At 48.2% G+C, this 14,932-nt stretch overlaps 1 protein-coding gene across 4 annotated transcripts in view; it reads left to right on the top strand.

The window, feature by feature from the left end:
• Window positions 1-14,932, top strand: part of ABCC9 (ATP binding cassette subfamily C member 9) — a 1,387,936-nt gene that overhangs the window by 432,412 nt on the left and 940,592 nt on the right. For all 4 annotated transcript variants that reach the window (XM_069628445.1, XM_069628446.1, XM_069628447.1 and 1 more), the window contains exon 10: window positions 6,362-6,496. In XM_069628445.1, coding sequence (XP_069484546.1) covers window positions 6,362-6,496 — 135 coding nt within the window. The remainder of the gene's footprint in view (window positions 1-6,361; window positions 6,497-14,932) is intronic.

The following is a 14,932-nucleotide window of genomic DNA, read 5'->3' as shown; positions in this document are numbered from 1 at the left end:
TACAAATTCGTTATTGTCTTTACAAAGAGTAGGACGTAGATATATCCGCAATCCTCTAGGAATTCTTTTTGCTTTGAAATATTGTGCTAGGGTCGTAGCATGGAGTTTTTGGGAGATTTCTCTACGTATAAGCCTCTCTAGTCTTTGGATCAAATTCTGAGGATTGTCAATATTAGATGTTTCTTTGCTAGTATCCTTGATTAGGCCAAGTATTCTGGTTGCTTCTTCATCTGAAAAGGCTAATGTGGTTGCAGATTTGTCAGTAAGTGTATTAATTTTAGAAAAAGACATAACTTAGTGGGTCTGGGTGCGCAGGTTCAAAGAGATGCCAACTCCTCCTTCAAACGAGGAGGGGAAACAACCAATAAGAAAGATATATAGAGAACACATGCGCACTTAGGCTACTCACCGCGCATGTCACTTTGCTAACAAAGAGCATCACAGTCAGTATATAAAGAGACGCTGCACAGGGTGGACGCATCTCCAATCCGGCAGATGCGACAATCCTTGTAGCGCCTCCCTCCAAAATATTTCATGTAAGTACTTGTAGCCATCAGGTTTTCTCTAGATTAGATGCAGTCTATTTGAAATATTTATCTTTGTCTCTCTCTTCTCAGTTAAAAAATAGTAGTCGACAGACTTTGAACCTTTTTGCCGCAAACCTTCCGTGTTGGATGACAACCACTAGATGCACTTTGCAATCACCTTACTTTTACCGATCATTTTTTCTTAAGATACGTAAGTCTTCAATCCACCTACTTTCATTTAGAAAGTGCCAATTAGATAACCTTGTTTTTCATTTTTTTAAAAAAACGCTTTTGTTGTTAAAAAAAGTTCCATGTACAAATATAACTACGTAAACTCTTGCTCAAGAATGGAGGATGGGATCATAAGCAGATTTACCGAGCTGAATATAAACAACATTTGGTCTTCTTTATCTTTGTGTAAAACAAGCACACTACTATATGGTTTCCAAGTGTGTTTTTTTGTATTAATGAATATTTTTCTTAAATTACGATCACCTGTTTAAATGTGTTACTTTATGTTCAACGGATGACTTGTTGACGCTATTTTTGAGTTAAACTGAGATAAAAACAGAGATAAACTATATGTATGGGCTAATATAATTTGACTTATATCATCTCTTCACTTTGTAGAAAAATGAAACAATTGTGCCATTGCCCCTGAAGAAGAGTTGTACTCGAAACGCGTTGGGCACCACCATATGCTTTGTACAATAAAGAAAAGGATAATTTTACGAAAATCTCTGGTCTCCAGAAAATATTTGCATATTTGCTTACTTGTTTAAGGAAAATTATTTATGTATCATGAAACGTGTTTCTGTCATAATTCTCGTTTTTCCAAAAATTCTACCTAAAAGATTATATGTGAACGAAATCCAGAAACTCTCTTGAGTTATTGTTCTGATTTTTTCAGATATTCGATAGTGTGCAGGGGACGGGAGTTCCCAAAGTGTTTTGGGAACAACCACACTTTTGTCCATGTCCCACAGGCAGCCCATCACCCCAGACCATGACCCACAGGCATCCCACACCACAGGTGACCACTCTACATCCCTGGGCATGCCCCGCAGGCAGCACATCACCCCTGACCATGACCACCAGGCAGCCACACCACAGGGGACCACCCTACACGCCTGGGCATTCCCCGCAGGCAGCCCAGCACCCCAGACCAGGACCCGCAGGCAGCCCACACTACAGGGGACCACCCTACACCCCTGGGCATGACCCGCAAACAGCCCATCACCCCTGACCATGACCAGCAGGCAGCCCACACAACAGGGGACCACCATACACCCCGGCATGACCTGCAGGCAGCCCATCACCCCAGACCATGACCTGCAGGCAACCCACACCACAGGGGACCACCCTACACCCCTGGGCATGCCCCGCAGGCAGCCCATCACCCCAGAACTCGACCTGCAGGCAGCCCATCACCCCTGGGCATTCCCCGCAGGCAGCCCAACACCCCAGACCAGGACCCGCAGGCAGCCCACACTACAGGGGACCACCCTACACCCCTGGGCATGACCCGCAGGCAGCCCATCACCCCAGACATTGACCCGCAGGCAGCCCACACCACAGGGAACCACCCTACACCCCTGGGCATGCCCCGCAGGCAGCCCATCACCCCTGACCATGACCCGCAGGCAGCCTACACCACAGGGAACCACCCTACGCCCCTGGGCATGCCCCACAGGCAGTTCCTCACCCCAGACCATGACCAGCAGGCAGCCCATCACCCCTGTGCATGCCCCGCAAGCAGCCCATCACCCTAGACCATGACCCGCAGGCAGACCATCATCCCTGACCATGACCTGCAGGCAGTCCACACCACAGGGGACCACCCTACACCCCTGGGCATGGCCCGCAAGCAACCCGTCACTGTAGACCATGACCTGCAGACAGCCCACACCACAGGGGACCACCCTACACCCCATGGGCATGCCCCACAGGCAGTCCATCACCCCAGACTATGACCCGCAAGCAGCTCATCAACCATGGCCAGCAGGCAGCCCACACCACAGGGGACCACCCGACACCCCGGGCATGTCCTGCAGGCAGCCCATCACCCCTGACCATGACCCAAAGGCAACACAAACCACAGGGGACCACCCTACACCCCTGGGCATGCCCCGCAGGCAGCCCATCACCCCTGGGCATTCCCCGCAGGCAGCCCATCACCCCAGACCATGACCCGCAGGCAGCCCACACCACAGGGAACCACCCTTCACCCCTGGGCATGCCCCGCAGGCAGCCCATCACCCCTGACCATGACCCGCAGGCAGCCTACACCACAGGGAACCACCCTACACCCCTGGGCATGCCCCACAGGCAGTTCATCACCCCAGACCATGACCAGCAGGCAGCCCATCACCCCTGTGCATGCCCCGCAAGCAGCCCATCACCCTAGACCATGACCCGCAGGCAGACCATCATCCCTGACCATGACCTGCAGGCAGTCCACACCACAGGGGACCACCCTACACCCCTGGGCATGGCCCACAAGCAACCCGTCACTGTAGATCATGACCTGCAGACAGCCCACACCACAGGGGACCACCCTACAGCCCATGGGCATGCCCCGCAGGCAGTCCATCACCCCAGACTATGACCCGCAAGCAGCTCATCAACCATGACCAGCAGGCAGCCCACACCACAGGGGACCACCCTACACCCCAGGCATGCCCTGCAGGCAGCCCATCACCCCTGACCATGACCCACAGGCAACACAAACCACAGGGGACCACCCTACACCCCTGGGCATGCCCCGCAGGCAGCCCATCACCCCTGACCTCGACCTGCAGGCAGCCCATCACCCCTGGGTATGCCCCGCAGGCAGCCCATCACCCCAGACCATGACCCACAGGCATCCCACACCACAGGTGACCACCCTACAATCCTGGGCATGCCCCGCAGGCAGCCCATCACACCTGACCATGTCCACTAGGCAGCCCACACCACAGGGGACCACCCTACACCCCTGGGCATGTCCCGCAGGCAGCCCATCACCCCAGACCATGACCCGCAGGCAGCCCATCACCCCTGGGCATGCCCCGCAGGCAACCCATCACCCCAGACCATGACCCTCCGGCAGCCCATCACCCCTGGGCATGCCCCGCAGGTAGCCCATCACCCCAGACCATGACCCCCAGGAAGCTCACACCACAGGGGACCGCCCTACATCCTTGGACATGCCCCACAGGCAGCCCATCACCCCAGACCATGACCCGCAGTCAGCCCACACCACAGGGGACCACCCTACACCCCTGGTCATGCCCCGCAGTCAGCCCATCACCCCAGACCATGACCCGCAGGCAGCCCATCACACCTGGGCATTCCCCGCAGGCAGCCCATCATCCCAGACCATGACACGCAGGCAGCCCACACCACAGGGGACCACCCTACATCCCTGGACATGCCCCGCAGGCAGCCCATCACCCCTGACCAAGACCCGCAGACAGCCCACACCACAGGGAACCACCCTACACCCCTGGGCATGTCCAGCAGGCAGCCCATCACCCCAGACCATGAACTGCAAGCAGCCCATCACCCCTGTGCATGCCCCACAGGCAGCCCATCACCCCCAACCATGACCCGCAGGCGACCATCACACCTGACCATGACTTGCAGGCACCCCTTCACCCCAGACCATGACCTGCAGGCAGCCCACACCACAGGAGACTAGCCTACACCCCTGGGAATGCCCCGCAGGCAGCCCATCACCCCAGACCTTTATCTGCAGGCAGCCCATTACCCCTGGGCATGCCCCGCAGGCAGCCCATCACCCCAGACCATGACCCGCAGGCATCCCACACCACAGGGGACTACCCTACACCTCTGGGCATGCTCCACAGGCAGCCCATCACCCCTGACCATGACCACCAGGCGGCCCACACTACAGGGGACCACCCTACACCCCTGGGCATGCCCCGCAGGCAGCCCATCACCCCAGACCATGACCGCAGGCAGCCCATCACCCCTGGGTATGCCCTGCAGGCAGCCCACCACCCCAGACCATGACCCGCAGGCAGCCCAAACCACAGGGGACCACCGTACACCCCTGGGCATGCCCCGCAGGCAGCCCATCACCCCTGACCATGAACCACAGGCAGCTCACACCACAGGGGACCACCCTACACCCCTGGGCATGCCCCGCAGGCAGCCCACCACCCCAGACCATGACCCACAGGCAGCCCATCACCCCTGTGCATGCCCCACAGGCAGCCCATTACCCCAGACCATGGCCTGCAGGCAGACCATCACCCCTGACCATGACCGGCAGGCAGCCCACACCACAGGGGACCACCCTACATCCCTGGGCATGCCCCGTAGGCAGCCCATCTCCCAAGACCATGACCCACAGACATCCCACACCACAGAGGACCACCCTACACCCCTGGGCATGCCCCGCAGGCAGCCCATCACCCCTGACCATGACCTGCAGGCAGCCCACACCACAGGGGACCCCCCTACACCCCTGGGCATGCCCCGCAGGCAGCCCATCACCCCTGACCATGACCCACAGGCAGCCCACACCACAGGGGACCACTCTACACCCCTGGGCATGCCCCGCAGGCAGCCCATCACCCCAGACTATGACCCGCAGGCGGTCCACACCACAGGGGATCACCCTACACCCCTGGGCATGCCCTGCAGGCAGCCTATCACCCCTGACCCGCAGGCAGCCCACACCACAGTGGGGACATTTCCCACCAATTTACCTGCCACAGGCAGAGTACGCATATTCAAAGGGGTGCGCGAGTTGATTCGCACACATTTTGGCTGCCACGAGCGGGGTACGGTTATCGATGGGGGTGCGCACGTACATTTTCACACATTTTCACTGCTGTGAGAAGGGTACACATATTCAAGAGGGTGCGCAAGTATACTTTCACGCGTTTTGTCTGCCGCCAGCGGGGTATGCGTAGTTTTTCACGCAATTTCAGTGTAGCTGTCCTTTAAGCTGGTCCAGGGTTAGCTGGGCCCTTTGTGCCGTATTGGGGATTTCAATGGCTTTTCCTTGCGCAAGGGGCGTACTGGGGGGTGTAACTGGTGCTGTGGTATTTTTGCTGTGCCAGGGCTCCAAATGGCTTGGGAAATCCATGAATATGCAATGCGCCAGAATGCTGTTTAGCGCACACAGCTGGCGCATGCTGGCACATGCTCCCTCTCTGCGCTGCCCGTGTGCGCTGCTTCTGTGCTGAATTCTATTAATTACCCCCTTTATCATGCTGGCATTTTCTTTACCACAAGAACATGTTTCTGTCAGTCTAAATACGAAATCCATGTGTGTTCCCACACAAACATTAGCAAATCTTCATCTAGGCAAAAGTGGCAAAGTGAGATCAAGTGCCCCAGTTAGTGTAATGTTGGCATTGTAGTTGTAGGGGAGGAAACAGTAATGTGAAAAAAAGGAGTAAATGCACTATCTTTGGGAATTATACACATATTTATACATGGTGTCCAAGAAAACCACATACCACAATAGGTTATTGCCACACATAAAGCATAATTTGCACATACTATAAATGAGTCAGGTAAATCCTTTTCTTTATGAATGGCCCCTTCGTTTCCAGACTTAGGGTAAAATAACAGCGCTCACATTCCTTTAGCTACTGCTTGGCTTCGCTGCAAGGATAGCTTCTTCCACTTATGCACAGTTGTGATTGTGAACAGATCATTGTTGTGTCCCTCCTTTGTCTGACCCTTTGTTCTCCGTTAATCAAGTCTGGTTTCTCAATAACCTTATATTCAATTCTTAAACATTGCCATCAGTGAACATGAGCCTAGATGGACCTGAATTGAGACATATTACTGCACATCTATTTTTTCCATAGATTACAATGGGAGTGATTCTACTCTACAAGCTGTTGGATGTAAGTGCACTGGTTGGCGCTGCTGTTATCGTCCTGCTTGCACCGATTCAGTACTTTATAGCTACAAAGCTGGCGGAAGCTCAGAAAAGCACCCTGGTAAGTACAGTCTTTCATTTTAACAGTGTGAAGGTTGTTTTTTTTTTTGCATTTTGTATCACAGGCTGCGCCGTGAAGATAATGCAAATGAAATGGTGCCCACATACTGTCCCAAATGCGCCTTTGAACGCCTGTAGTCACTCATTCATTGAATCGACATTTCCTTTCTATGCTTATATTTGTGGCTGAAACACGTGTAGACAATATGACAGCTTGAATGACAAGCTTTCGACCAGCTACATCTATGCGTGCTGTGTAAAAAACACGGATACACTGTTCCTTCTACGAGTTTTTTATTTAAATAAAATTTGCAAAAACAACAAAAGAAGAACTGTATTTAAAAAGTGGATGTGTAAGAGGCAATCAAACCACTTCGTTTACTACCCCTAACACACAAAACGTTTTTCATATGAAGTGTTAATGTCGGTATGAATGAAATTTGGTATCAATGATTTTTTATGTGTAAAACAATGGGCCTCGTTACGAGTATGGAGGTATCCATGCCGGTTTTAGTGGCATGGCTAGCCCCATACCGGGTACCAGGTCCGGGTTCCAGGTGTGAAAACAGAGAAAAAATATCGAGGCTGAGTATCCCCAAAAGGAAATACACCGAACACGGGTTACAAAGGAACATACAAAGTACTTTGGCCCTCATTAGGACCCAGGTGGTAAGGGGTTTACGGCAGCGTAAACAGCGCCGACCCTTACCGCCTGATTCCGAGGTCCCTTAGCGCCATGGAGGATTTAACACCTGCTTTTAGCAGGTGTTAAAATCCATGGCACTAAGGGACCATGTTGTTAATTACGCCACCGTAATTTACGGTGGCGTAATTAACGCCTTCCCCACTCCCATTATGCCCTATGGGGCAAAAATGGGAATGGGGAAGGGTAAATGGGGATTGGGGACTTACCGCCCCGCCAATCTCGGAATGGGGCGGTAAGTCCGCCAACCACCATGGCGTAAACAGAGTTTACGCCATGGTGGTAAAGGTACGACCCAGGCGGTAACTTACCGCCTGGGTCGTAATGAGGGCCTTTATACTGAATCCAATTACAAAAACAGTGCAAAATCAGATAGCTATCGGCCCTCAGTACAACACAACAAACTCCAGCGTGGTTCAGTGTGTTCAGTGAGAGACGCTGTACATTAGAATGCATTCGCTTTTTATACATTTAGTGGGTGCGATGTCCAGCGCCACTTTGGGTTAATATTAATTTTAATATATCACCGATCTAGGGTTCGTGCCAAGTATCAAATAACCGCATATAACTGGTTTGCCTTTAATACATGTATCAACAAGCGTATGCAATAGCTGTGTATTCTAAAGTTTTCCATGCAGGCCTTCTTAAACATTAATACAATGTAGTTAAACAAATGTTCTTTGTTCAGTATTTGAATACATTGTCTCAACATATGCTCATGGATTCGTTTTCATTGTATGAGTAATCCTTCTACACATAGGTCAACGAAGGATAAGGTCTCACTTCATGACCTCAACAAGTGGCCTGCAGGCAAATTACACATTAGCTATGTACAGAGGTCAAGACGGCCATGTTGTATTCTGCAATGACATCATCCACCATTTTAGCTCACAGGGTGACTTTTACACAACAAATCCTAAAATGGCGGTTTGACCTAAAATGGCGACCTACATGGATTTAAGGTCAGGACCTTGCAACCAATGTTCCTTTTAATTATTTTTCTCCATATGCGGAACCGGTTGGCTGTTGTGTGCACATTATTTTCCATGTTCGCAAATGACTAATGAGATAAGCCACTTTGTGTGCTACCATCGCAGAAGAGAGTTTGGAAAGGAATTTCCTCTTCCCAGCCACTGAAATTCTTTAAAAATCTTACAACACTTTTTCCAAACACATAGGCTAAAATAAAACGTCTTATGTGATTATACAGAAAACTCATCAACCAGTCCAAGACTTCAATATCTACCACAGTACCTTACATAAGTAGTTCTGCGCAGAGAAAAATGTCGGCCTCGTTAGGAGTTTGGCAGTAAGTGGTAAAGTTGGCGGTAACTCAATCAGCGCCAACTTCACCACTATGCCAAATTACGATTTCGGGGCTGGGGTGGAAGATTTGTCTCCAGGAAAATCCTGGCAGTAAATCCTCCCAACTCAATGCCGAAATTGTCAGAATTTCCACTGCAGTAATTCGCCCAAAAAAGCCACATTGAGTCCAATGGACTCAATATGGACTCAATATGAATGGGGAATTACACTTTTACCATCAGTTGTAATCCAGCGGAAATTTCTCCGGACCAAGTGGCTGTAACAGTAATTCATTTGGACAGTATTGTGGCAGATTTACGCCAGGATACCGCCCCAAATTTTAATGAGGCCATCTATGTTTTATGCCACTGGAAAATCACTCATTTGTATTACAAACACAAATATCTCTTAGTTGTGTTACCAGATATCTCGCGTAAACAATATTTATTCTTAAAGAAATGTTTCTTTATATTCTGATTTTTCAAAAAAGGGAATTTTGATTCTTGATTTGATAATCCCGTGGTCAGCCGACACGTGTTTCGACCCAAGGGGTCTTTATCAAGGCTGGTGCGTTATTGTTCATTGACCGTTAGGTAGGTTGGCTCTTGGTGGTGGCTTGGGGTAGGTGGGTTCCACTCCTTGAATAGGCTGGCTTGCCAGCCTGTTACCGCTGCGAATGATGTCCCTGGCATTTGTGGCTCTCAAATATCTCTTGTCATAACTGATGTGGCTGTGAAGAAACTCCGACAGAATACATTTGCCAATGGATTAATGTCAATCAAAAGCAATGTATCAAAACATGCTGAAAGAGTTCAAGTGCCACTTTAATGAAGTAAGTCAAGGGCCAGGAGAGCATGTTTCTAATCATTTGCACAGGGATGATAATTGCATCAGAATAACTGCACCTTAGAATATGATGATCCAAAATTCCTGTACTTCTGTTTATTATCCACATTACATTCTCCTGTGGATAGTGATTACACCAGCCTTAGAGCGAAGAGACATATGCACCATGCATTTTAACGCCCTAAAAAGGAAAATGTGCCTAACAAAAACGAGAAAGAATTAACATATCATTGCTTCAACCCACAACGCTTCACTGATATTTTTTCGAATTAGCGACCAGTAGAGTAGTGGCATAGGAAGGAAGGAACTATAATAATATTAATGCCAGCTCTCAAAAGGAATTTTATGGGGAAAGAACATCTTTTAATAAGCAGAATGTATCCCTATTGGCAAAGCTAAGTACTTTTTTACTCCCTGAAAAATCATTTGACTCCAAGTAGGAAGCAAAATCTGATTAGAGCCCTGCTTGTACCCCTGACATAGGGAGTGAAATGACAGTGTAAAGTTTTGCCCATCCTTCCTCACCACAGCTTAGATAAAATTAAACAAGATACTTACTGATGTTTATTATGGAGCCCTGATGAAGAAAATCACACATATATGCCTTTTAAGTTAATTACATCAATTCATCAGAGATACAAATGATTTAGTGCCTTCTTCTGTAACTATGGATTCCTCTTCTGTAATTCTTTGTGATCAGTTAAATAAGATGCAGGGAGATGCTAGAGACTGTACACACAGAACACATGGTTATATTGAAAAGCCCTCAGCAGTTGAGCAAAGAAAGAAAAAGAAGGTGCTGTTGTCTAGATGTGTACGAGAATTTCCTATCCTTAAGCAAACACGCAACACATTTCTTTTCAGTGTACTGCCGAAAGTCTGACTTGGTCGTTGAAATGTGCTGCTTTGTTCATCACCTGCAAGGAGTGAAGCTTCCACCGATAGCCCCTGTGCTAGTCTCCAACACGAGTAGATAGAGCACTGTAAAAAGTGAGGAACTGTAGCAGTAAACACTCACGGGGATATTTGCAGACCCACAATACTTTGCAAGCAAGGCATATTTAAATGCCTCAACATATGATGTGCATTTTAAGAATGTCATGACTCTGCATGTACACAATTCTTTTGCAGTGCATTAAAGATTGTTTGCAACATACCCCACGCATGTATCATTGTGTAGGATTACACAAGTGCTCAGCGAAACTGTTTTTGTATAGAAGTAAGTTACCATATAATGTGTGAAGCTCTATGTCGAAAGGAACTCTGAACACTTGGAAACGATGCAGATTGTGTGAAAAGCATTCTCCTGTCTGAATATCCGGTGCCCTGATACTATGGACGAGTAATCCCAGGCATAGTCCATACCCATTATCCCTTGTAGGCTAGGTAAATGATATTGCAATGTTGCTCTCTACTTGTAGGGTAATGTTAGTAATGCTAAAGTAGGAGACGCTGAGCATCACATTTATCTTTTCAAAATCTTTAGAGAGCAAATTAATATTCAAGTTTCATAATGCGTTAAATTACAAGGTTGCCACTTCAAAGCACTTGAGTGACATATGTACAAAGAAGAGGAAGTATGGGATTTGGTTACACATCCAAGAAGCCTGCTTGCTTACAGTCAGTATCCGATATTTGAGCTGGTAGGTAGAATGTATAGTGTGGGTGACGCTTTTGGTAAGGCACGATCAGTAACAGAAATTCTGGCGCGTGTTACAAAAAACATAAAACAAGTGGATGTAGGTACACGCCTGATAACCTTTCACAGAGCAAAGAGAGGAAGAGTCAAGGTTGTCCGGTAATATCTTAATGTACTGTAGGGCAGAAGTTAGAGTCCTAAGGTAAAAGTGTGGTAGAGTCAGATTTACAAGTCATGGGTGGGGAGGAAACATATTTGGTTAATGTGTGCAGGCATATCTTGGTTAGATTCTTCAGCTCATGGAGCCAGTTTTTCATATTAGTTTTTAACCTCTTGTGTTGTATTTTGCTGTTAGGGATTTTAGGTGCATAGCAGTGTAATGCAAATTAGCAGAATATCAAGACTAGTTGCTTATTTTAAGAGAACAACATTTTCAGGTAATTGCTGTGGCTTGTACCTTATTAAATCTTTTTGAATAGGTGAGAATTGTCTGTGTGTGCTGCTAAAAATCTTCTGAGCGGTACCCACAAGGAAGCAGGGCAAGCGCACATGCGCACAGCTTAGAGGGAACATTGCTTGCAACACAGATTTCTTTCGCAAGCAACTTTCGAGCAGCTTGGCGTAGGCCAATATTAAATATGTTTATTACAATAGGAGGCACGGTATATTTTCTATACTTTCACGGTCACGTCTATTGTCAGTGCATACAGCTGCCAAGATCATTGAAGCAGCAGTGTGACGTCTCGGATGTCGAGGATGCAAAGTTTTTAGACATGACCGCGCCTGCTGACAAGATGACGACTGCATCCTAAAGAAGTGGATCCTTCCACCTCTTAATCTGAGCCACTAAGCTCATCGGATTCGACCACATAGGACCCTCCACACGTAAAGACACTCCTGTCCTGATGAAGGCCTACACCATTAGAGCTCACCTAGCTCCACGCAAAATGGCTGAAACACTGTCGTGTTGACATGTATTATATGTTGTTGTTCAACTCTTGATTGTGCCCACACTCTATGGGCCCCCCACATTTTTATGATTCCACTGAATTCTCTAAGCTTCCTTCCCAAGGGACCTATAGAGAATGAACAAACGGTACAAGTAGATGTCTCAATTATTGACTATTTGATCATTCATATTTAAGTACTACACTTTGTATGTCCTCAAATGTGAATGTCCTATGTTTTTTGAAAAATACCAGTGTATTACTACACCACTGCACTTCAAAATAAAACCCTTTTGTGCAGAAGAACAGTTTCATGAGAATTCTGTGAGCAGCCACACAAGGGGTCACCCACTCAGAGTGTAGCAGTGGTTACTCCTCAGCAGAGATTGACCTGACCGTGCTCATTCGTTTTTTGATATTAATGAAGTGCCCCTTCTCTAATACATCCTTAGAACCTTCTGGTCTCCCTTACTGTCTTCTCTAGGTCCCACTCTCATGCTTATATTTTCTTCTCCTAAACCAACAGTAGCACACAACATGAAACAGGACACATAGCTAGAATCACCATAGCACATTTAATATACGGACAGCACCCCAACTGGTCTCCAGGGCACCCATTTTTCCTGCTGCCCGGCAGTGTTTGTTGCCAATGGGTGCACTTATCAACTGGTATGCGATGGCACATGCCCCTTTTTGGAATTGACAAGAACATGCAGCAACAAACAACACATTGAGTCCCTGACAATTTAGTTCACACCCCAAACGTTCTTGAACAGAACATCCGCTCTCTGCGGCTTTCAATGATTAGAGTTCATGTTGATAATAGCACTATGTCGTAATGTACCTGACATCAAATAAAATGCACAGCTCAGTTCTCCGCGGCTTTCACTAATTAGAATTAATTGAGATAGTAGCGTTATGCAGTAACGCACATGGCATCAAACACAATGCAGTCTTCCCTGTTGCCTCCCTTCAACCCCTGACTACCTGCATGCACTTAACTGCGGCCTGGGGGCCGGACGGCACCTGCCTGGGCAATTCAGCTCCAGCCTTGAGCAGTCAAGCCGCAATCTCTGTGATGTGGTTTGTGCCTCTGTGAGGGATGAGGAAGAAGCTGTGGTTCCTCAAAGCTCTGCCCATGATGTCTCTCACTCCGCCAACAATCACCAACAAGCAGCACGGGCCAGGGAGGAGTTTAAATAGCACGCAAAGGTGTGTGCACACGTTCACACTTAAACCCCATGTCCTCAAGGGAAATGTAGTTTTCTGGATCCCTTCACCCGAAAACAGACCTCCCGAGCTCCCAACAAGCCCCTTTTCCTCATAACATTGGTGGTGTGACAATGTCCCCTGCCTGACCTTAATGATAAATGTTAGGTTTACCAAGGAGGCTGCACACCACTACGAGCCAGGGAATGCAGATCGTCGGGTTGGCATGGGTGACTCTCCTTGCTATCCCCACCATGACATCTGTAGGATGATTAGGTGCTCCTGTCCCTTTAAGGGTATCAGTGTGAGAAAGTCTTTCAGAGCTGGGGCATCTGCATGCTCAGCTGTATTGGGCAAGTGGATACATCTTATCTAAAATCACAGCAGAAATGAGCAGAGACTGAACTAAGTCAGATAACACAAACTGTCAAACGGTCACATCACAAGCTCTGAACTCTTAAAACTCAAGAATGGTGAAGCTATCAGAATCCTCCCATAAGGCGGGGTCAGTTAGTAGCAAGCAGAGGGCTGACCGCCCATGGCTGAGGACTAATCCACCCCAATTCCTACAGCTGAAGTGTAAACCATACCCAAGGGGATGGGGGGGGCAACTGCAAATCCTCATTCCTGTTGCATATGGAGATACACCTGAATTCTCTAAGATCCGAGGTAGATGCTGGGGGGTGAGATCAATGCCCAGTAAAATTAAGGCCAGTGTAGATGGCTGTGGGGGACCAATGAACAAGGTAATTTGAAGACAATCTGGATAATAGAGCAGAAGGATTGGGAGCAGATGATAGGAGGCCAGAGAGCTTGGGTAGGAGGCAGGAAGGCTGGGAAAAAGAGGTCCTCTCTGTTAAGAAGAAATATGTCCTGCAAACCGAGACCATAAACAATAGCAAATCGGATAGAGCCACTGTGAAAATGGCTGATCCTGTACTCTCTTGAAACAGTCGCAAATATGGACATTACATTTGCATATGGATTTCTGGATGGATTACCCATGCTGCAGGGGAAATGGCATGCTCAACAGAAGAATCAGTCTTGGTTTTAGGGAGGAATAGTTTTAATTTAAAAAAAGTATTATTTTCTTTTGCTCTGAGCCTAGTCAACATGATATAGCATCAATAACTCTCCCAGCCATCCAGCAATATTTACTACCAGCAATCTGACAATGACTGATAGAAGAGCATGTACAGATCATCTGAACACTTTTGTGATACAGAGATTGGGCCTCATTACGAGGTTCGAGGCAGCCATGGAGCTATTAGCTCAATGGCTGCCTCCAAAACCCTTCCGAATCCGCCCTGGTGAATGGAGCAATTACCGGTCCATTCCGAGGTCGGAGGGACCGGTAATTCCCCATTCACCAGGGCCATTCCCCATTCCCATTGAGCCCCCATAGGGCTCAATGGGAATGGGGAAGGCGCTAATAACGGTACCACAAATTGCGGTACCGTTATTAGCTCTAGAGTCCCTTTGCGGGTCCCGTCCTTAACGCCTGCAAAACCCAGGCGTTAAGGAAGGACCCGCAAAGGGAACTCGTCGTAGGGAGGTAAGGGATTACCGGAACTGGTGCCCTTACAAGTGCAGGTATTCCCTTACATCCCACCTCGTAATGAGGCCCTCTGTCTTTTAGAAAAAGTGGAGAAATGCATGTGTAAAGAGTCTGAGGGGCTGACTTAAGTCCGTCATCTGCATTCGGCTGAAAGTTGCAGTGGCTTCATATTTTGTATGAAGAGATAATTTGAAGCCCTTCTTCCAGAAATGTGTTTTGTTAGCAATGAC

Source organism: Ambystoma mexicanum, chromosome 12 (assembly GCF_040938575.1).
Source record: "Ambystoma mexicanum isolate Mex_15411 chromosome 12, UKY_AmexF1_1, whole genome shotgun sequence".
NCBI lineage: Eukaryota > Metazoa > Chordata > Amphibia > Caudata > Ambystomatidae > Ambystoma > Ambystoma mexicanum.
The sequence above is the reverse complement of the archived record's forward strand: the minus strand, read 5'-3'. Positions and strand labels throughout refer to the sequence as shown.